This window comes from Cyprinodon tularosa, unplaced genomic scaffold (assembly GCF_016077235.1).
Source record: "Cyprinodon tularosa strain WSP-4 unplaced genomic scaffold, ASM1607723v1 ctg187, whole genome shotgun sequence".
Lineage (NCBI taxonomy): Eukaryota > Metazoa > Chordata > Actinopteri > Cyprinodontiformes > Cyprinodontidae > Cyprinodon > Cyprinodon tularosa.
In genome coordinates, this window is record NW_024038657.1 from 206,172 (window position 1) to 227,860 (window position 21,689).

At 45.2% G+C, this 21,689-nt stretch overlaps 1 protein-coding gene across 1 annotated transcript; it reads left to right on the forward strand.

Annotated features, from left to right (window-relative positions):
* acvr1ba (activin A receptor type 1Ba) lies at positions 1-21,689 on the forward strand. Its single transcript, XM_038282736.1, has 9 exons — positions 1-199; positions 18,298-18,522; positions 18,605-18,865; positions 18,944-19,174; positions 19,310-19,477; positions 19,563-19,719; positions 19,988-20,112; positions 20,190-20,320; positions 21,441-21,689. The coding sequence occupies exons 1-9, from the start codon at positions 136-138 to the stop codon at positions 21,564-21,566; spliced, it is 1,488 nt and encodes a 495-aa protein (XP_038138664.1). The 5' UTR covers positions 1-135; the 3' UTR covers positions 21,567-21,689.

Sequence of the window (21,689 nt, forward strand, 5' to 3'; positions counted from 1 at the left end):
CAGGCGGGCTGGCTGGCTGCTATCTGGCGGTGTGGTGTGTGCGGTCGGACTGTGGTTGTGTTTCAGCTCTCACCGTGTTGATAACGACACACTTCGGGTGCTTTTCCTCGCGCTAGACATGGGAATTCAGCAGCCATGGCTCTAAGACTAAAGGCCCTAACGCTGCTGGCCCTGCTCGGGCTGGCGGCCGTCGGTGACGGTGAGTGCACCTCTTCGGCTTTTGTCTCGCTCTGTTTTTTTTTCTCCCCCTGAACTGGGCACTGCCTGCTGTCGCTGATGATCGTCATGGCGCTCTGTGTATCTGGGATTTAAGCTAGCTCGGTAGCCGTGTCTGGCTAGCGCCGACCTCTAAATCAACGGTTGCTTTGCTCGACATGACCAAATCCCCCCTATGATGTGCTGTTAGCATATTTTATATTTACTGTGATTTAAATCGACTTGTAAAATGAAATTAGTCAGCAATGAACACGCAGCGGCTGCATAAACCATAATAACAACATGGAGGAGCTGTGTTTTGTGTCGAGGCGCCAGCTAACCTTTGCTAGCCCACTATCAGAAGTTGACTAATGTTAATAATAATGCTCCTTGTATCACATACATTACTAATAAACTGACTTATCTTATATTGTCAGCGTTAATAGAGATGGCAGATAACTTTTTTTCTGTGCCCCTTTTATGAGCAGCGTTACTTTCTAACCACCTTCTTTTAAATATCTGTTTATCAGCATGTTGCTTTGAACAGAGAGTAAAGCAAGGCCTGTTGGATAAATATACCTGGAGTGGTAAAGTGCTGTTATGGTAGAGCTTGTTTACAAGTTAGAAAGCACACATCCATTAAAGGAGGACACTGTTTTTGGTATTAGATGGGGGAGTTTGGGGGTCCTGGATGAGTGGAAATGCTCAGACAGAAGTCAGAGTTGAATGTGGGTTCATTGTGATGGAAATGTGGAGTCTGGGGTCTTTTTAGACGCCTTTTGGGTATTCTAGTCTGAATCCCCCTCTGCATAACGATGGAGCAGCTGATGCCAACCACACAGGACAGCTGTGTAGTATTTTATTTCAATCTAAACTCCAGATTTCCTTTAGATCATTTGCATATTGCCTTGTTTGTTGGCCTATGCTGCAAAAAAGGCATATGTTTTTTATTTTTATTTTGTTAAGCTGATAAGGACAACAATTCAGCCATTTGGATTTTCATAACTACTTTATCTAATTCTGAAATAAACTGTGTTTTGCATTGGGTTTAAAGTAAGCAGGTTTATTGGCTGAATCTGGTGTATGTTTTTGCCATTTTTATGAGGATAGAAATTATTTAACAATGACAAAAACATTGATGTGAAAAATAGCCAATTTTTCACAAGATTACATTAGGCTTAAAAAATAACTATTACTTCGTCATTATTATTATCATTATATATATTATCTTTCAGCTAAAATTTAATTCTTGACTCAAAAATGGGGATTTGATCTTTTATAAATTTGGATATAAACCTTCTCTTTGCACCAAGCTGAGCTTCAGCTTGAAACCTTTTTCAGTGTTAAAACTGTTGCTTAGTTTTGAAAGCGAGATAAGAAAGCTATTTAAGTTTTTATATGGAAACTGACGTTTTCTCTGGCTATTTCAGCAATTGTGCACACCAAAAAAATTTAAGAGCATTTGTTTATGTGTTAATATAATATTAGAAATTCTCAACACTAACTTGGAAAAGCAAATAGCGACCTGGTAGGTGGTGCACACAGTAGCAATTGTAGCACTGTCTAGTTAGAAAGCATGCTACTTTTATACAAGTCTGGCTTAATTACTGCCTTACGAAAGTTTTGCTCTGTTAGTTTATGCTGCTTTAGTATGCTTTTAGCTCAGAGAAGGATATTTTTAGCGGTATTTGTGGTTATGTTTCTTGTATTGGTTAATATGTGCATGTGTTAGCAGGTACAGCAGTGATGTATTGAGAACTCATACATTGCCGCTCCCTCCATGTGCTATCTATTGTTAATGTTTTCTTTAATTGGTTAATAAATGTTTATTTTATGATGCTTGTGTAACACTTATTTCTGGGACTTTTTTAAATCATGTAAATGGAAGAAGAGGAAGGCAATATCAGCAACACAAATTGGGAATCAATTAAATGAGCATAAATTTAATCAGTACCTGCTTTTGCCTCAACAACTCTGTAATGGTAGATCTCTACTTTAGTCGGTCGAAATTCATCTTTCATAGATTGGAAAAGTCTAGGAGCCTTTTTAAAGGCAACCGACCAGGAGTGTGCAGCAATTAGCAGAGAAGGGTTGGGGATGCTTTGCTATTCTGAATATTTGAACTTTAAATGATTTATCTCCCATGTAAGCACTTTAAAAATGAAGTATACCTAAACAGATGCCTATGAAGTGCGGGTGTGGTAGCAGCCTTTTCTAGCCGTGGTATGTCTTGACCAGCACATGCTTCGTTTCAGCTTGTCATTGAGTAGATTCATTTGGCAACAACACCAAAGAAAAAAAAACAACCTGTCAAAATCAGCCACGCTATGTTGTCACCTTTCAAAGCTAATGTTGGTTGAGTCATCCCAGCAAGAATCATAAAACTATTCCTCCCCCGCTCAGGTAGATAAGGGTGCAGCACAGGACGGTTTTGACTTAAAGGAAATTATCACACCTACGTGGCCTGCTTGGCCAGCCTCCCCCAGCCTTTCACAATACTGAGTGAGGGTAATTGTGTTGAGGTGAGTTAAAGAGAGAAAATCAGTCTGGTTGATGGTTAGGTTCTTCTTTGAAGGGATCTGCAAATTGCAATTTTCATACCTTGTAATGGATTCTTTCATGAAAAGGCTCCCAAAAAAATGTTATCACCGTAGAAGTTAATATTTTAGTCCTGGTAAAGTGATTCTACCCAACACATTTGGTTTCTCTCACAGGTTAGGTAAATTTGTTAAGTGTTGTTGACTTCGTACGGATTAGCAACCTCTGGTGTTGTGTGAATACGCGTCTGCGTGACACAGTCAAGTCTGTGTGAACTGAACACAGAGGCAATGTGATATGTGCCGTCAGCTGCAGTGCTGTGAGGCAGGGTGGGTCCCTCCTTTTCTCTCTGTTTTCTGGCTCATACAAAAAAAGGAGGTCCTGTCCTTTGTCTGGTTTTCATATGCACTTTAACTTGAAGATTTCTGTTTCCTTCAGTGTGCTGGGTAACACAAACCCTCCATGTCGAAAGGTTCTCTGCTATCTGTTGAACTCTGCACTCATAGTTAGCCCTACTATTCCAGAGTCGTGTAATTCATTAGTGCGTTTCTCTGTAAATCATTGTGGGTTAGCTCACAAACAGGTGCTATTTCAGGCTGAATGTAATGTTTAGGAGCCTGTGTTGGATTAGTTGTAAAATATAACGTGTGCATGCCTGCCCATGAGGTCACTGCTAAGAGAATTAGTTTTTGGTTTTATAGGTGAGCATCTGTTTAGAAAACAAAGAAAAAGAAAGCTAAGATTGGTCTCCTCTCGCTCAAACATCTTACCCATAATGTTCTGTGTTTACCAACATTTCTTTAGAATGTGGCCCAGAGCCAGTCAGGGTCAGTTCCAGTATTGGGGTGGTTTGGTTTTCACTTGATAATCACCAGTATTGTTAATGACCTTGACCGGCCTGGAGGCAGAGAGGCCTAATTGCTAAAGCAGACAGCATAGCCTCTTTCTGACCCAGCTCTGCCATTATTGATGTTCAACCACAAGGGATTTACCACCAATCTGAGAACACCCACTTTGGACCTTTAGTTTTTACATGCAAAGGACGTAAAACAGAGGGATCCAACATATAAAAGTGATATTTGGCTGTCGGTTCAGGTTCTTATGGATTTGCTAGCTGTTAATGTTGGTGTTGGTGCAGTTGGTATGCCAAACCTAAAACCTGTTTTTTGTAATGTGTCTGCTTGTTGAGGTGTTTGATCTGTTTTTCCTACATGCTGTTGGCATTAAGATTAGATGTGCCTTTGCTGTATAATTTTTTTCTCGGAATGTGTGCAGTCTGGTCTTTAAAGTCTTTTTTTTTTTTTTCCCAACACTTTCCTGTGAAGGACCCCCTGTTTATTGCTGTGACTGAAGCTATCAGAAAAGTTATGCTCAAGATTTAGGTATATTTGATAGTTTATACAGTTTATATAGTTGAGCATTTTTTTTGTCTTTATAAAGTATTTCCTTTTTTTATTAATGTTGAATTTATTTCAATCATCTTCCATTGCCAATGTTTTGGAACATTTATGTAAGTGAAACGGAAATTAATTTTAGCCATGAAGACCTGATGGGTGTGTCTCAGTTTATTGTGAGTCTCTGTTTGTTGCTTAGACTATAAAACTATCTAGGGGTCTAAAGTTCATGCTAAACCTCCTAGTTAAATGTAGGTGTGGTTAGTGATGAACTGATAAATTGAGCAGAGATAGAAATTTGACCAATATTTTGATTGATCGGGTTGGTGAATTTGGGGTCCAGAGATGTAACTGTCAACTAATTTAGTTATAGATTCCTCGTTAACTGGAGTGTCGAGACTCTAAAAGGTGCCCTTAGCTTTCAAAGCAACCCACCTTGAGCAGCAGTTATTTCAAAACAGAAATAGAAAAAAAAAGGGTGAGCACTTTGCATTTCAGATAAAAATCTTTTTCATCTGTCAAATATGTTATATCCAGCACTTCTCAAGTGGAAAAGCTTTATTTTCACTTGGTTTAATTTCACAAAAGTCTTCTTTAAGAACCATCAGCATTTACCATCCGCGTTGTACCGTATTTTGTTTGATTAAAAATCAGGTAGAGCATCAAATACATAAATTGGGATATCTATTGGGATATTTAATTCTTTCACTTTCTGTGTGATTACATGGCTCCTACATACATGCAAGAACCTGCCATCTGTTCTTGCTCCTATCCATTATTGTGCCCCAAAGAAAAATCTGTTTGGTCCGTTTCTGATTTATTAGTTCCAATCTCTTTGAATCTCATAAAGTATCTGGAGTTGGTTTCCATGCAACTATAATCATGTTACTTTTGAGCAATATTTTTTTATGATGTAACGAAGCAGCTTCAAGTTAGATTTTTTCTTTTCGTTAAATGCATTGATTCAATGTGCTGTGGCATTATAAATGTAACTTTGATCAATGTAAGTGCCTCCAGACGGTCCAGAAGCACTCTTTGATCCCATCCAGGAGGACAGACACACAGGATGGGACGTAGCCTGCAGGGTGTGGGTTGGTAGGGAGGGTAGGAGCAGCTTCAGCCCTAGAGAATTCACTTTAGAATCAGATCGGTAATCTGACCCTGAGATGCAGACAAAGGTAATGACTTTCCTCCTTCCCCTTGCATTGATTAGGGCACAGTTGCGGTGTGCGAGGCTGTGTGTTTTACTGTGTGTATGTTGCACTCACACTGTCTGGTGGCGTCTGCATGTCTTGATCAGCTCTCAGTCTGGTATCTGTATGGATCTAATTTCAGCCAGTGCATTTTGGTAATGGTGCTCTCCTCCCCGTACACAAGCACGTGCTTTCTGCCTCAGACTGTGTGTTTGTGTAACCTGCTGCCAGTCGCCGAGGGAAGTTCTGTGCATCCTCACCAGAGTCTGATGTTCCCTTTCTCCCAAAACCTCTGGTGTTTTGTCAGGAATGTTCTGCGTGAGTAAACTCTGGACAGCAGAGAAACGCCATCCCTGAGGTGAATGAGTGAAACTGCTCAGAACGGGTCTCTGCTCTGGATTTATTTTCTCTGTGTCAGAAACAAGAATGATGTTTATGTAATGTTTTATTAATCCTTTTCTTGTCACGTCTGCCGTTTCCTGCCTCAACACGAACGGAATGATAGGAACTCCACACTAGCAGCTCAAAGGAATGGGGGTTGTGCTCTGATCTCCTTGTTTTCCTCCATGGTCCCCTTTTCCTGCTCTCTCCTGTAAGTCAAAGTCTAGACTGGGTTTTAATGACAGTCGCAGCTGGTCATTTGGGCAGACCTCAATAGTAGCTGGAGGGGGGGTCCAGACCGTTCCCCCTTTTCTCCCTCCTACTATGTATTATCCTGCCCAAATGGAGACCAGCCCCCCCATCCTGTCTGTCTGGCTCAGAGCAACCCCCAAACAGCAGGGTTTGTTGCTGGTAACCCCAGTCTGTCCGCTGCGTCCCCCCTCAGCGTTACACCACCCTCCCACTCTTGGTTTTTGTTCCTGCCGGGCCAGTCCAATCCCTCCTCTTGTCGCCTTAATCTCCACACAAAGGACCAGTGTAAAAGACCACCAGTTATGTGAATATGAGAGCAGGGTTCACCGAAGCCACACGTACCTGATGTCTGCTCAGATCTAAGTTTTAGTCCAAAGAAAGGGGGCTTTCCACTGAAAGTTCGTAACACTCCTGTGCTCAATCTGGTGAAATATGCAGAGCATTGTGCAAACAGTGTGCCACAGTCATGGATGCTGGAGCTCCACCAGTTCTTTTTATGATTTGTTTATGACACACAGTCTTAACTATTTTGACATTTCAAATTGACCCAAATATGATCCATTGGTTTTAAAAAAACATGTTTATATCTTAATATTTGATAAGAGAAGCTTTTAACTTCCTGCTCTGTGCTAAATATTTAATTCATTATTTAATTGTAGCTTAATGCAGAGACTTTTAGAAGCTTCTCTCCAAGTGTCATTGTTTTATTATGACCAGAGGCAACGGCACACGGTGTGGGTCTGAGAGAGCGCTCTGTTTCACATCTCTGTAGTTAATTATGATTTCAGGATCGTTTTAAAATGGATAATGGCAAACCCGTAAAAGAATAAACATTCATTAGCATCCTTTTTTAGACATAAATCGATGTGCAGGCCCTGTAGAGCAGGCCCCTATTATAAACCTAGATTTCCAAATCAAGGCTCGGAGCAGTTTGACATGCATTTAGTTCGCGCCTGACAAAAAAATAAAGAAAACTCACTGAACCTGAGAGCATTTTTGGAACTAAAGAGACACCTTTACTGTAGACAATTTCTGCTCTTTTCGTGTTTATTATTGCTGGACTTGATCAACTTCGATATGGCCTGCCATTTCAGTTGAAGAAAAATAGCACAAAAAAGTTGTCTGCTAAAAATATATCATCTCCATTGCAAACAATGGAATTGGTGATGTTCGTTTTTGTGTGTCCTCTCTCGACATTTCAGGCATACCGTGTGGAGAACCTGACTGGGCAGTTTAGTTTTTTACAAAGATGCCTCGAGACTAGAGATAGACACATACAATAGCAGATGTTCACCCTTTTGCTTTGTATGAGGCTGATATGTGTTTAACTTGGTTAAATCTGGAATGTGTCTTGAGGGAGATGGGCCACAGCAAGGAAATTTATGGCAACAGCCTTATACTTGTTCCTTTTTTAGTGCTTCCTCATAGTTAATTTTATAAGAATCCTCTCATATGGAAAATGTCTGACATTGACTCATCTTCCTGCAGTAACAGCTTCCACACTGAAGGAAGTTCTTACCTGTGTAGGGTGGCCATTTAGTAGGATGGAGAGAAATGGAAATTATCACATTTTTAGTTTCTGGCCAGCTGATCCATCAGATTTGTTCACTCTGTCCAGCTTGTGAAACTTTTTTATTTTTTTTAAGTTAGTTCAATTTGTCAGAAACCTAACAGTATTTCCATCCCCAAACAGACATCAGGTGTTTTTTTTTTTTTTTTTTTTTTTTTTTTTTTTGTTTCCAGAAAGGCCAACTATGGTATTGCCGGTGTGATTTTTAGTTTGGATGTAGACTACTATGGTTTAATCACACCAAAGGTCTTATAGGAAGAGAGAAGGGGAAGAGAAAAAAACGGTTTTCCACAAACCCAAATCTTGGTAAACCACAAGCCATCCATGGTCTGTTCAGGAAGTAAATGTGCATGTTTTAGCCACTTTTGGTTTTCTTTCTGAGCTTCTGTCTACATGCCTGGGAACAATTTGTCTCACCACAATGTCTCTGCGTGATAGACGTGCGGACCGTTTGGATTAGAGCTTGTTGCTCCCCTGAGATCCATGCAGATAATTTATAGCTGTATATGGGTGCCATGTGTTTCAGATGAGCTGCATGCAGTGAAACTGACAGCTGTTTGCTTTAATGAGTCTTTTAAAGAGAAATGTTTACTCACAAAGCCAAGTTTCTTTTTCTTTTTAATATAATGCTCTGGGGGATTGATTGATCAAATGCTTTGTATGTGAATGCAGTTGTAAATGATTAATGTATCGCACAGAAAACCAGTGAAAGAGAAAGAAGACTGCCAAGTCCTTTTATAATAAACATGCACTGCTGTGATAGGTTCTGTTTAAACGGTTTTGGGAATTACAGTGACATGACTTGTTTTTCAGCTATTATCAGCTGCAGCCTGCCCTCCTACGTAATCTGCAGGAAATTCCATCCACATGCAAACTTCACCTACTCTGGTCCCACTAAGGTGGGAGCTACTGCACGTTTCCCACTTAACTGCCTAAATAATAAGATTCACTCTCATAAACACAAACTATTGCTCAGCACAGGAGAAATATTACGAAACCTTTCTCCCATGGTTCACGTTTCCAGGCACTATCAGCGAACAAGCATGGGCACATCAGCAAACGCACTGCATCAGACGGGTCACATTCTCCTCTGAGAGGTTACCATAGAGGAAACCACTCCTCTGCCGGTTTAGTTATTGGATGATGACACAATCGGGTTTGGTTAAAAAAATGTTCAACCTCAGGAATATGTGCAAGTTTTTGCCAGAGGCTAAAAGCTACAAGGCTTCATGCTTTTCGTTAAGTTCCTCAAAATCTAAGCTAAGGGTGTGTGATGGTATTTAAGGTATCAATCACTCCTTCTGCAGCTACAATCATACAACATGTTAGATTTAGTTGTAGTTCAAGGCCTTAATTGGGAGAATTTTGCTCCTTATAGAGCGAGGCATTTCTAGTAAATAGATATTAGCTGGTTTACTAGTCAGTCTATCTGCAGTCAGCTACTGAAATGCCACTCATTGTTTGCTAAATTCATGTTTTAAAGACACTTAATGGGAGGCTTAAGGCTACATTGTGACTGGAAATACTTTAGGTTGTGAAAAACCCAAACAGGTGGCCTGCATTGGCAGCAACGGGTGGGGAAGGGGCAGTGCTGTGTTGTTCTATGGTCCAATAATGAATTTCTGGATTTCAGATACAATTGATCAAAACCATATATTTTAAGCCCCATTTACACTAGCCTTTTTGAATCTGTGCCGAAAAGCAGTCTGAGCACGCTAACCGTTATGACTGTTGAGTGTAAATGGAAAGCAATTGAACTGGACCGTGCCAGACACAACCGAACCGCTCCTAATTACAACAGTAGACTCAGCATATTTCAGTTGTAGCTCGGATCTCTGATAACAAAGAGCGCATGAGCAAACCGCATCATCTTTTGTTTACAATCAGCTGAATAATTTCTCAGGTTTTCTGGGGTGTCCAGCTTTGCAATTCACAGATCTCTTCATCTGTTCACAAAACGTATTTCTTCTCAGCCCATTAACAATAAATGGCATCAAAAGAGCGTGGTGCGACCTGGGATGATCCAGAGACCAAGGCTGTCATTGAAATTTGGGTGGAGGATGCTTTCCAAGCACATAAGTTCCTGAATGTTGTGGGCTCCGCCATTTTCTTTTGCGTTATTCATGCCTTGAGAGCTACAGTAGGAGGCGAGGAACCATGCTAGATTGATGTATAAATGGTCGTAAGAACCAAGTTCGGCATGGTTACCTGATCCAAGCTTGGTCCGAACTCTGCACGAATCGGTTTCAGAGGGGTAGTGTAAGTGAGGCATATTTTAGTGTAATCTCAGATGGAACAGTTAAACTTCGTATGGTATTTTTTTGGAGCTATAATTTTAAAACCATACTACATCTTGATACTAGAAACCAGTCCATACCTGCCTAATTATGTTCCTAAAGGCTAATAACATCTACCAACACCTTTTTGTACAGACAAAGTTGGTTCAAAGGGAACATCAATGAGCTCATCTAGCCAAAGATATAAACACAGGATTAGTGGTGTCTTGCTGCTCTTGAACCCTGGTTCTATTTCATCCCTACTGACCGCCAGAGGCGGTGCTTCAAGCACTGAATGATCATTCTTGCGCATGCGCAGGTCGAGTATTAATGACAACAAAGTCAGCTGTGACCTGCCGGGGACCCACGTGACTCTATATAGTCACGTGGCACCCGGCAATCAATCCCTTTTGTTCTTCTCGCGCGCAGGTGTGTTGAGTACCGGAGTGTGGTCGTGTGAAGCTGGTTGCTTCTGTGTATACCACTAGTTTCCTGGCTGCTTGTTGCTGGTAGCCCCGTGACCGGGTTTGGTCGGAGCTGCGGGTAAGTCTCGCCCTCCAGGGGCTGCACAAGCTGCTTTCACCTTACCAGATCTGCGGTGACTGGTAAGTTTTCGTTCTTTTCTCAGCAGTAGTTTACTGTTCGCTTTGATTTGCCACGTTAATTTTGTGGCTCTTTTGACTCACGGTAGCGTTTCTGCTCGCGCTGAGTTGTTTTCAGTTTGTTTGCCTAAGCCCACCAGTAGCGTTTCTGCTCGCGTTGGGTTCTTCTATAGTTTGTTTATCTACACTCACCAGTGGCGTTTCTGCTCGCGCTGAGTTGTTTTCAGTTTGTTTGCCTGAGCCCACCAGTAGCGTTTCTGCCCGCGTTGGGTTCTTCTATAGTTTGTTTATCTACACTCACCAGTGGCGTTTCTGCTCGCGCTGAGTTGTTTTCAGTTTGTTTGCCTAAGCCCACCAGTAGCGTTTCTGCTCGCGTTGGGTTCTTCTATAGTTTGTTTGCCTAAACTCACCAGTGGCGTCTCTGCTCGTGCTGAGTTCATCTTTAGTTAATAATCGATTTGCTAGTGGCGTTTCTGCTCACGCTGAGTTTGGAATCTCTGCGGGGGTTTTCCTACAACGAGTCGCCAGTAGCGTTTCCTGCTCGTGTTGACTTGTCCTTGGTAGCAGGCTGATCACGCCTTTCAGCAGTATGATGCTGGATAATTTATGTTGCTCGACCTGTCTGGCTCCACTTCAGCCGGATGACGGGCATGACTTGTGTCCCTCCTGCCTCGGTGTGGAACATCTCCGGGAGGCGCTGTCAGATGACGCTTGCCCCAACTGTCGCGTCATGCCCCGGTCGGTCAGACTGGATCGGTTGGCTGCACTGGAGCAGCCTACCGACTGGGCGAGCGCTTCGCCGCGTGCTCGTTTGCCGATGGAGAAAGCGGTGTGCAAACGATCTACTGTGGCTGCACCTTCGGTACCAACGAAGCGTGCTAGACGGACCGATGCAGGGAGGTTGTCCACCAGAGTGGATCATCTCACTACTGAGCTGGCCCAAATGAAAGCCCTCCTCCAGTCCTTTCAGACTGCTGGTGATCGCGGCACGGCTCTCCCTACCGAGCAGGATGAAACGTCAGTCAATGACGACGATGCTGTTTCTGTGGCGGCCTCTGGCACCCATTTCTGTGAGGACCTTCCGGAGCTGGGCTCCGGGGCCTCTGGGTCGGACTCCATTGCCTCCCAGGAGGATACGGGGGAGTCTGTGACATCCGCTATTCGAACGGCTCTTGCCCGTTTACAGATTAGTGTTCCTCAGGCCCAGCCTGCGGCTTCCAGCGCCTTCTTTAGGCGCAGTAGGTCAGAGACTGCCTTTGTGGTTCCTCCCTCGGCGGAGTATGTGCGGGAACTGCATGCTTGCTGGTCAGACACCAAGGCGTTTTCACGTCTGACGACGGATGGCAGGGTCCTGGCAGCTATGCAGGAGGCACCCAAGGTTGGCTTGGGGCAGATGCCAGCGGTGGAACCGGGCATTGCCTCTCTTATAATCCCGCCTGATGAGGCCTTGCGGCCCAATGCCCGTTGTCCGCGTCCTCAGTGCCGTATTACCGACGACCTTCTCTGTAAGGCCTATGACTCTGGGGCCCGCATGGGCCGGATTGGGAACTCTCTCTCCCATCTTATGCTGGCCCTGTCTTCCTCCTTGGAATCTGTTCCGCTGGATCATGCCACGCAAGGCCTGGTTGATGCATCTCTGCAGGCCTTTGCTCTTATGACGAGGGAACTTGGACGCACACTCTCCACACTGGTTCATGCTCGCCGCCAGGTCTGGTTGGCGCAGTCACCACTAACTGAGCCTTGTAGGAGGACCCTCCGGGCCCTGCCTGTGGTCCCGGGGGAGCTTTTTGGTTCAGCGGCACTGGACGCCTTGGACCGTACGGCTCAGGCCTCTAGAACGAGGCAACAGCTGGCAGGGCTTCACAGACGTGATCGCCAGCCAGTAAGCACCTGGGCAGCTGCGGGTCCTTCACGGAGGTCCTTAGTGCCTTCTCCTTCTCCCACTGAGCCCCAGGGTCTGTTACCAGGTCAGAGATCGGTCCGGGGACCTGCTCTAGATCGGAGGAACAGAGCTCGAGACCAGGCTGGGACGAGGTCCTTTCATCCCTTTCGAGCCGCGCAGTCTGGCCGGCGTCCTCCCGGGCCTTCGAAGGGCCGGGGGACCCGCAGATGATGCCTTAGGGCCGGCGGTCGGTTATTTTTCCCCGGGACAGCTCAGCTTCTGGGCTGCCCACACCCCGGACTTGTGGGTGTTGTCCACCCTGTCCCGGGGGTACCGTTTTCAATTCCGCCGCCGGCCACCTATCCCTGGCCGGGTCAGGATGACTGTGATCCACGACCCGGTGAAGGCACAGGCACTGAACCAAGAAATCTGCACCTTGCTGGCCAAGGGTGCTATAGTGCCTGTGGACCCCCTGCTGGATCCAGGGGGCTTTTATTCCACGTATTTTCTGGTTCCGAAGAAGACCGGGGGCCTGCGTCCAGTCTTGGACCTCAGAGGCCTGAATGTGTACTTGAAGGCCATGCCCTTTCATATGCTGACCACCAAGGAAGTGTTGCAGGCGATTTCCCCGGGCGATTGGTTCACTTCCATAGATCTCAGGGATGCTTATTTTCACGTTCCGATCGCTCCGCCCCATTGGCGGTTTCTTCGTTTTGCTTTTCAAGGGAGGCATTTCCAGTTCAGGGTCCTCCCGTTCGGACTTTCACTGTCCCCCAGGGTGTTCACCCGATGTGTTGCAGCGGCCCTCTCTCCTCTGCAGGCACAGGGATTGAGGATCCTCCCATATCTGGACGACTGGCTCATTTGTGCCGCGACGTGGGACCAGGCGGTTCGAGATACTCGGTTAGTGCTCCATCATGTGGGATGCTTGGGCTTGCAGGTGAACATGGAGAAAAGCAGTCTGACCCCCTCACAGGAGACTGTCTTCCTGGGCATTGCCATGGATTCCATCTCAATGACTGCTTGCCCGTCACCCCAGCGGGTGGACAGTATATTGAGCGTGCTCCCGGAATTCAGGCGCGGCATGGCGCTGCCTCTTGTGCGGTATCTTCGACTCTTGGGCATGCTTACAGCTGCGTCCGCCGTAGTGCCCTTGGGGCTGCTGTCATTGCGGCCCCTCCAGATGTGGTTGAACAGCTTGAATCTGGATCCCACACGGAACACTCATCGTCTCCGAAGACTTCGGGTGGGGCCTCAGTGTCTTCAGTCTCTGTCCCAATGGAGGGTGAGGTTGTTTATGACCACGGGGGTCCCGCTCGGTTCCCTCCCGTGTCGTCGGGAAGTTGTGTTTACAGATGCATCCTCCACGGGCTGGGGTGCAACCTGGCGGGGTCAAATGGCACAGGGGACATGGTCCCAGCGGCAGGGCAGGGAACACATCAATGTCCTGGAGTTACAGGCTGTGCTTCTGGCTCTTCAGAGCTTTCTTCCAGGCTTGTGGGGGAAGCACGTGCTGGTGAGGTCAGACAACACCACAGTGGTCTTTCACATCAACCACCAGGGGGGCACGAGGTCAAGGAAACTGTTGTGCTTGACTCAACGGCTTCTGACCTGGGCAGCTCCACGCATAGCCAGCCTCAGAGCAGCCTACATCCCAGGGCCGGAGAACGTGCCAGCAGATTTTCTATCCCGTCAGAAGCCGCTTCCAGGGGAGTGGAAGCTTCACCAAGAGGTGGTGGAGTGCATCTGGAAGGTCTTTGGCAGGGCGGACGTGGACCTCTTTGCCTCAAGGGACGCATTTCACTGTCCCCTTTGGTTCTCGTTGGACAACAGCAGCCCTCTGGGCCACGATGCTCTGGCACACGACTGGCCCAGGACCCTCCTTTATGCCTTTCCGCCATTCAGCCTACTTTTTCAGACTCTCCTCAGGGTACGTCAGGAGGGGCACAGGGTCCTGCTGGTGGCCCCCTACTGGCCAGCGAGGACTTGGTTTCCTCTACTGTGCGAGCTCAGCTCCGGCTCGCCAATGCGTCTCCCCTCCAGGAGAGACCTTCTTTCCCAGATGGGGGGTCAGATCTTGCACCCCGAACCGGACCGGCTCCAGCTCTGGATTTGGCCCCTGCAAGGCCGGGGTCCACCTTCTCAAGATACACTGGGTCCATAGGGCATACAATGGCTAATGCATGGGCGCCGTCCACGCGAGCTGTCTATGCTAACAAGTGGACGGTCTTTGCGACCTGGTGCCGTGATAGAGGGCAGGACCCGGTGCAGTGCTCAGTTTCTGACATACTGACCTTCCTGCAGGCATTGCTGGATCAAGGACGGTCCCCATCTACCTTAAAGGTGTATGTGGCTGCCATTTCCTGTTGGCATGTTGGGCTGAATGGTTGTTCTGTGGGCCGAGACAAGGATGTTGTACTGTTTTTAGGAGGTGCTCGGCGTTTGCACCCACCCAACCGCCCTGTGGCACCGGCGTGGGACCTTTCTCTTGTGCTTGAGGCTCTTCGGTCCCTCCCATTTGAGCCCCTGGCGTCGGCGGACCTCAAATGGCTCTCACTGAAGACTGCGTTCCTTTTAGCTATGGTTTCCGCAAAACGTGTAGGGGAGTTACAGGCTCTCTCGATAGCCGAACCCTGCTGCCGGTGGAATCCTGATGGCTCAGGCGTTACACTGTGGGCTGATGTAGCATTTATTCCTAAGGTATCACTGCCAGCAGGCAGCACCCAGCCTCTCCATCTTGCCCGGTTTGACTCCGGAAGTCCCTCTGAACCACTGTGTCCTGTCCGTGCCCTTGAGACATACATCAATGCCACGGCATCCTTCCGAAAGACAAATAGCCTTTTTGTTTGCTACGCTGGCTCACGGAAAGGTCAGGCACTTTCTAAGCAGCGACTTGCACACTGGGTTGTGGATTTGATCTCCAAGGCTTATGCCTTGCAGGACCGGCCACTGCCGGCGGGAGTGAAATGCCACTCTACAAGGGGCATGTCGACATCGTTTGCTGCTATGACTGGGGTGCCATTGGATGTTATATGTCGTGCGGCCTCCTGGAAGTCACCTAGTACCTTTACTCGGTTCTACAGGGTGAATGTGGCTGCGCCCCATCCGCTTCAGGGAATCCTCGAGCAGCATGCCTCTACATCACATTAGGTGGGTGGTGTAGTCGTTGTTCCTTGAATGTTGCTGATTCCTCGTGACCTTGTTGATATGAGTCATCCAGTGCTTGAAGCACCGCCTCTGGCGGTCAGTAGGGATGAAATAGAACGAAAGTTACTACCGTAACTACGGTTCTATGAATCCCGGATGACCGCCAGAGTGCTTGGTCCCTCGGAATCTCTGCTTTCGCAAGAAGATTGAGGGATTGATTGCCGGGTGCCACGTGACTATATAGAGTCACGTGGGTCCCCGGCAGGTCACAGCTGACTTTGTTGTCATTAATACTCGACCTGCGCATGCGCAAGAATGATCATTCAGTGCTTGAAGCACCGCCTCTGGCGGCATCCGGGATTCATAGAACCGTAGTTACGGTAGTAACTTTCGTTATTCCCTCTAGGCCAGATATTGTGAGCCATCACACCAACTGAGTCCTGTTTTTGTTGGAGAATAAAGATTGAAATTCCTCTCCTCTTTTTGGATTGTCCTGTGTTGTTTTGGGGATTGTTTAAAATGCAGTGACTTAAGGCATGCCTTTACTTCTACCAAGTATCTCTCTGGGCCTGTAATTGTGTTTTACCATGTTTTAAGAGAAAAGGTTACTCATACCTTCCCGTTAGTGGGCTTTTCTTTGCAGTGAAGTAGCAAATTTATTTGGAGGAAGCCCTTTGTGTTGACCTTACAGAAATGAGAAGCATGTGTGCCATGATTCAGAATCACATTGCTCTCCAAATCTAATCAGTTTGTGGCTGTTAGCCGCCTGGGAACCTCAGAAAACAGTTTTTCTGCCTTAGATGTTGCAGACTCTCTAGCAGTGATTTCACAGTGTGTGCATGGACCACCTTAGGTTTACCGTGGCAATAGATCCACTGTGTCCCTGTTCACTGGTACCTCTGCAGGGGAATTTTGCATTTACCTGAACTCTTCTGTTCAGTTTCAACAGTCGGCTTTATGTTCCACAGTAAAGACCTTCTGCTGCGTCTGGGATTTGGCCGAGGTGCTCTCTCTCCCCTTGTTGGGTTTCACTTTGTGTCCCTCTGGGCGGGTGTGTCTCCACTCTGTGTGTTTGGGTTCATCTGCAGTGAGAGATCTGATTTCAGGGCCGCTGGGGCCGTCTGGCTGCTGCTGCTGCTGATGATGATGATGATGATGATGATGATTATGATCTACACATCATAAAATGCCCACAAGTGAACATCCCCACTAGGTAACATGTATTCTCATGGTGGGGTGACTTGGCCCCCTGCTGGTAAAAGTGTGTACATATACTTGATAAATGATTATACCTCCTACCTTTTTCACATTTTATGCTTCAAACTCTAATAATTCATATTTATTGTAATTAATTTTGTGAGATGTTATGTCTCGAATAAAGAATAATTGTAAAGTGATACATGGTTTTCATTTTTTCATCCCTTGTATTGTAACGCTCCTAAATAAATAAATAAAATCAGGAATTAAATTGTCTTGAGCTGCAAAACCTGCATTACATTTTAGGCTTAAGGACCACTTCCTTATTTTTTTTTTTTTGCGGTTTAAATATCTATAACTTCTTAGTTGCTTACTAAACTTGCTAAAGATGTAATTACAGTTTATAATTATTTTCTTCATTACACAAAAAGTGAGAAGTTTTCTATGAAAACATCTGTTTTTAGGCAATTTTTATCTAACATATTCAGACACAGCATAGTTTAGTTTCCATTTTTTTCCCCATCCATTTCATCCTGCATGACTTTTATGTTGGTTGATCTCAATATGAGCAGTTTAGGCATTATGAAAGTTGAGAAAGGTCTTAAGAAGTATGAGTATGCCTTTTGTTTGGAAAATAGCCCAGTGAGCTTTAGAAGTCAAGTAGCAGTCAAGATATGAAACCTACTATCAGTCATCATGCCGGGACATCGTTTGTGGTGTTCCACAGGGGTCTGTATTGGGACCTACACTGTTTCTCTACGTGGATGGCATATTTAAAGTTTGAAAAGTATTTAAGTTTGTTTTGTTTGAGGATCATACAAGTATTTTCTGGATCTTAGAGCAGCTTCTCAGTGATAATATAGCAGAAGTGAACCAGCTAAAAATAAAAAAAAGTTTTACCGAAACATAATTTATTTGTTGCTGTTAGTGATTTATAAACATGTATTTTAAAATATCCTTTTTGATATACAAGGAGCAAATGTCAGGGCTTAAAAACTGGGGTTGAGGTGCTGCATTAGATTTAGTGAGGACAGGTGCAGCAGCATTCAGGATCAACCACAGCCATCTAATACACCTGGGAAGACACTGTTGAAGTAATTAATTCGGTTGAAGTTGAACTCAGCGATGAGTTAAAAAAAAAAAATTATGATTCTGCTGAGATAGTAGTCTTTTACTGTTCTTCCGGTTTATAGAAGCCCAGCTTAAGAATTGTCTTTATGTGCATTTGAAGGTTCAGGTCTGAGTCCACCACTACACTCACTTTTAGGCCTCATCAGGGGTTTCTAGCTGCATAAAGTCATGGCTCATCCATGCAGTGATTCCTTCCATTTATCCAGAGCTTGAATGGATTCATATTGATCTTGTGACATTCTAATACGTCTGTTTTCTGCAGAGTTATGGTAACTTCTGTTGTTTAAATCTAAGCTAGATTTGCCAAGCTGGCAGAGACTTTCTCAAATGCAATGCAGCTTCTGCTGCAGCTAATCAATGTCTTACAGTGTCGACCGCTAGAAGATCAACACAAGAGCTCTCCACAAGTTTCAGATTTTCCATCTGAAAATTTTTGTTAGCTGCAGAATGACAGAATTATATCATGCTTACCGGTTAGAAATCTAGAATGTTGTTACTCTATCTAAAAAAATTTATGTATGTTTCTGCCTTTTCTGCAGCTGTACGTTGTAACTGCACAAACTGTGATGGTGGAGAGTGTGAGACAGATGGCGCCTGCGCTGTTTCAACGTTCAAAGATAAGATGGGGGTGGAAGGGCCCATGCGGCACTGCATCAACTCTGACCGAATGGCTCCCCCCATCTACTGTAAGAGTGCGGAAGGTCACCTCAACGTTCTCTGCTGCTATGAAGATTACTGCAACAGTGTTGACCTGAAAGCTCCAGGTGAGACCATATCCCAGTATAGATGACAGCTTTCCAGTTGGTGGGTTTTGATTAAAACATTCTCCTTTTCTGATCAATATAGCAACGACAAAGCCTGCGAACTGGTCGGCCTCGGGGAACTCCTGGGGGCCAGTGGAGCTGGTTGCTGTCATAGCGGGGCCCGTGTTCCTCCTCTGTGTGCTGCTGATGGTTGGGGTGTTCCTCTTCCAGTATCATCAGAGAGCCTACAGCCACAGACAGAGGCTGGAGGTGGAGGACCCCTCCTGTGACCACCTGTACTTGGCCAAGGACAAAACGCTGCAAGATCTCATCTATGATATGTCCACCTCAGGATCCGGTTCCGGTCAGTACACCCAGGACACACTGCCTTGTAGTTGCTTTCTACAATGTGTCTGATGTGTGTCTATGCTGCCCCCTGTAGGGCTGCCCCTGTTTGTGCAGCGGACAGTGGCCAGAACTATCGTGCTGCAGGAAATAATAGGAAAGGGGCGTTTTGGAGAGGTGTGGAGGGGGAAGTGGAGAGGAGGAGATGTTGCAGTGAAGATCTTCTCTTCCAGAGAGGAGCGCTCCTGGTTCAGAGAGGCTGAAATCTACCAGACAATCATGCTTCGGCACGAAAACATCCTGGGATTCATTGCAGCAGACAATAAAGGTGCTTTCATTTAAACTGTAATACAGTCTTGAGTAAAGTCTGAAAAAACAAAAGGACAATAGCTACTGTTTAAGGTTTGTTTTGCTCAGTTAATTTATCCGTTAATCTAATTTGTCCTGTTTTGGTTCATCTTAGACAACGGCACATGGACACAGCTGTGGCTGGTGTCGGACTATCACGAGCATGGCTCTCTTTTTGACTACTTGAACCGTTACTCTGTCACCATCGAGGGCATGATCAAGCTGGCCCTTTCAGCTGCAAGCGGCCTGGCACACCTTCACATGGAGATCCTCGGCACTCAGGGTGAGAATAACGTCCGCCTCAGCCCCTTTCAGATTAGTCCAAACAGAACAGCCTGAAGTTGACCTTTGCTATATTTCTACTGCAGGTAAGCCAGGCATTGCTCACCGGGACCTCAAGTCTAAAAATATCCTTGTTAAGAAGAACGGCACTTGTGCTATAGCTGACCTCGGGCTGGCAGTTCGCCACGAGTCCATCACAGACACAATCGATATAGCACCGAACCAGCGCGTGGGCACTAAGAGGTAACGCCTTCACTTTCAATGACTCACTGTTGATCTTTCAGGTTTTTCCCGAGTCTCTGTTCTATTCTTTATAGACTTGGATCAAAATAAGTTGGTGTATTTATACAACCTTCCATAAGTCCCACCACAGTAAAAGAAAAAGGTTGCCATCATTCATAATGGATGTATATATAATCTACTTATCTGATTCTTTGAAGGTTTTTAATTTTGAAAGAAAAACTGTGTAGGAACTATAATCATCCAAAATATTTCCCTTGGATCCATCCAGGTATATGGCTCCAGAGGTCTTGGATGAAACCATCAACATGAAACATTTTGATTCCTTTAAGTGTGCTGACATTTATGCGCTGGGCCTGGTGTACTGGGAGATCGCACGCCGCTGCAACACAGGAGGTAAGCCCTTTAACGGAGACATTAACAGAGCCTGAGCAGAAATAGAAAACAGCAGAACTCTTCACTCTGTGGTACAGGTATACATGAGGACTACCAGCTACCCTACTATGACCTGGTGCCCTCCGACCCGTCCATAGAGGAGATGAGGAAGGTGGTTTGTGACCAGAAACTGAGGCCCAACGTTCCCAACTGGTGGCAGAGCTACGAGGTATTTCAGTTTGCATCCTGACAGCTGAATGAAGGCTGTCTACATAGATAGAGGCTGTAAAGGAGAATAGTTGGTCTATGTTTTAATTAGTCTGTACGTAAGAGGGGTTAAGTTGTCTGATCTCCTTTAGATGAAAGCTCTTTGATCTATTAGTTACTAATGCTTATCACAGTAATGTTCACAGTGGCAAATATCTTATGATTACAATTAATTTGGCAAAACATCTGTATGTACTTTCATCTCAATATAAATACAGCACATAAGTAGTATGTTAATTTAGTTACCAGATTAGTTGACAATTCTTTCAATAACGGAATAGTTTAATAAGATTAATGAAACAGACCAAGGAACCGTATACAGGTCAGGGGTAAGGGGGGTTAGAAGTTTAAGCAGCAGTGTGTTGCTTTTAAATTTCTTTTTGGATGTGTGGCATGAAGAAAAGCTACAAAAAGTCCTGCTTATAGTTTTCTCTAAGACATTTGGAGCAGAGAGCAAACCTAAAAGAATGTCCTCCAGTCAGAAGAGACCAAAATATAACTTGCAAAAGGCTGTGCGATAAAACTCTTTATCTGTTTGAAAATAGGTGATGGCTCTGCTTCTTCTTAGCAACATGGGAAACTGATCATAGTCGATGAGAGAATGGATTTACCAAAACGCAGGAAAATTCCTGGAAGAAGCCGTTTAACTGCTGCTAAAGACTTCAGACTGGCAGAGTTTATGGGAAAAAAATGACTGGAAAATATTTACTTCTTAACATTTGACCATAAGTCCTGTGTCAGTGTGGCCTAGTCAAAGTCCAGAGCTACTTTAGACCTTGACTTTTTGGTCAGAGATAAAATTTAGAAATAATTTTTCTACATTTGTTTGAAGGTGAATTAAGAAATTAGCTAGAAAAGTGCAGACTGAGTGGCTTTCGATTAAAATGTTGAAGTAATTGGGTGCACAGGTGGAGCAGTGGTGCGCACGACCCGTTTATGGAGGCCTTAGTCCTGTGGTCCTTTGCCGCATGTTTTGCTGTTTTGTTGCGACCCCTAGAAGTAAATTAAAATGTTATTCCTAAATATGAAAAGTCAGATTAGGGATGAGATGTAAAGTGACCTGTGTGTCCTCTGCTGTGCAGTCGCTGCGTGTGATGGGGAAGATCATGCGGGAGTGCTGGTACGCCAACGGAGCGGCCCGACTGACAGCTCTGCGCATAAAGAAGACTCTGTCTCAGCTCAGTGTGGAGGAGGACGTCAAGATGTGAGCAAGAAATAAACGAGGCGCTAGAGACGCACAACCTGACCACACTCCCATAGGAAACAAACACTACAGACAGACAAATGCAAATGGAGAAAAAACAAGAAAACAACCCTGCCAGTTTTAATGC

Bases quoted from the DNA above. Each gene is read 5' to 3' on its own strand.
- acvr1ba (XM_038282736.1), top strand. From the start codon at position 136: ATGGCTCTAAGACTAAAGGCCCTAACGCTGCTGGCCCTGCTCGGGCTG. The intron at 18,866-18,943 runs GTCAGTACACCC...TGCCCCCTGTAG, and splicing joins CACCTCAGGATCCGGTTCCG to GGCTGCCCCTGTTTGTGCAG. The intron at 19,720-19,987 runs GTAACGCCTTCA...GGATCCATCCAG, and splicing joins CAGCGCGTGGGCACTAAGAG to GTATATGGCTCCAGAGGTCT.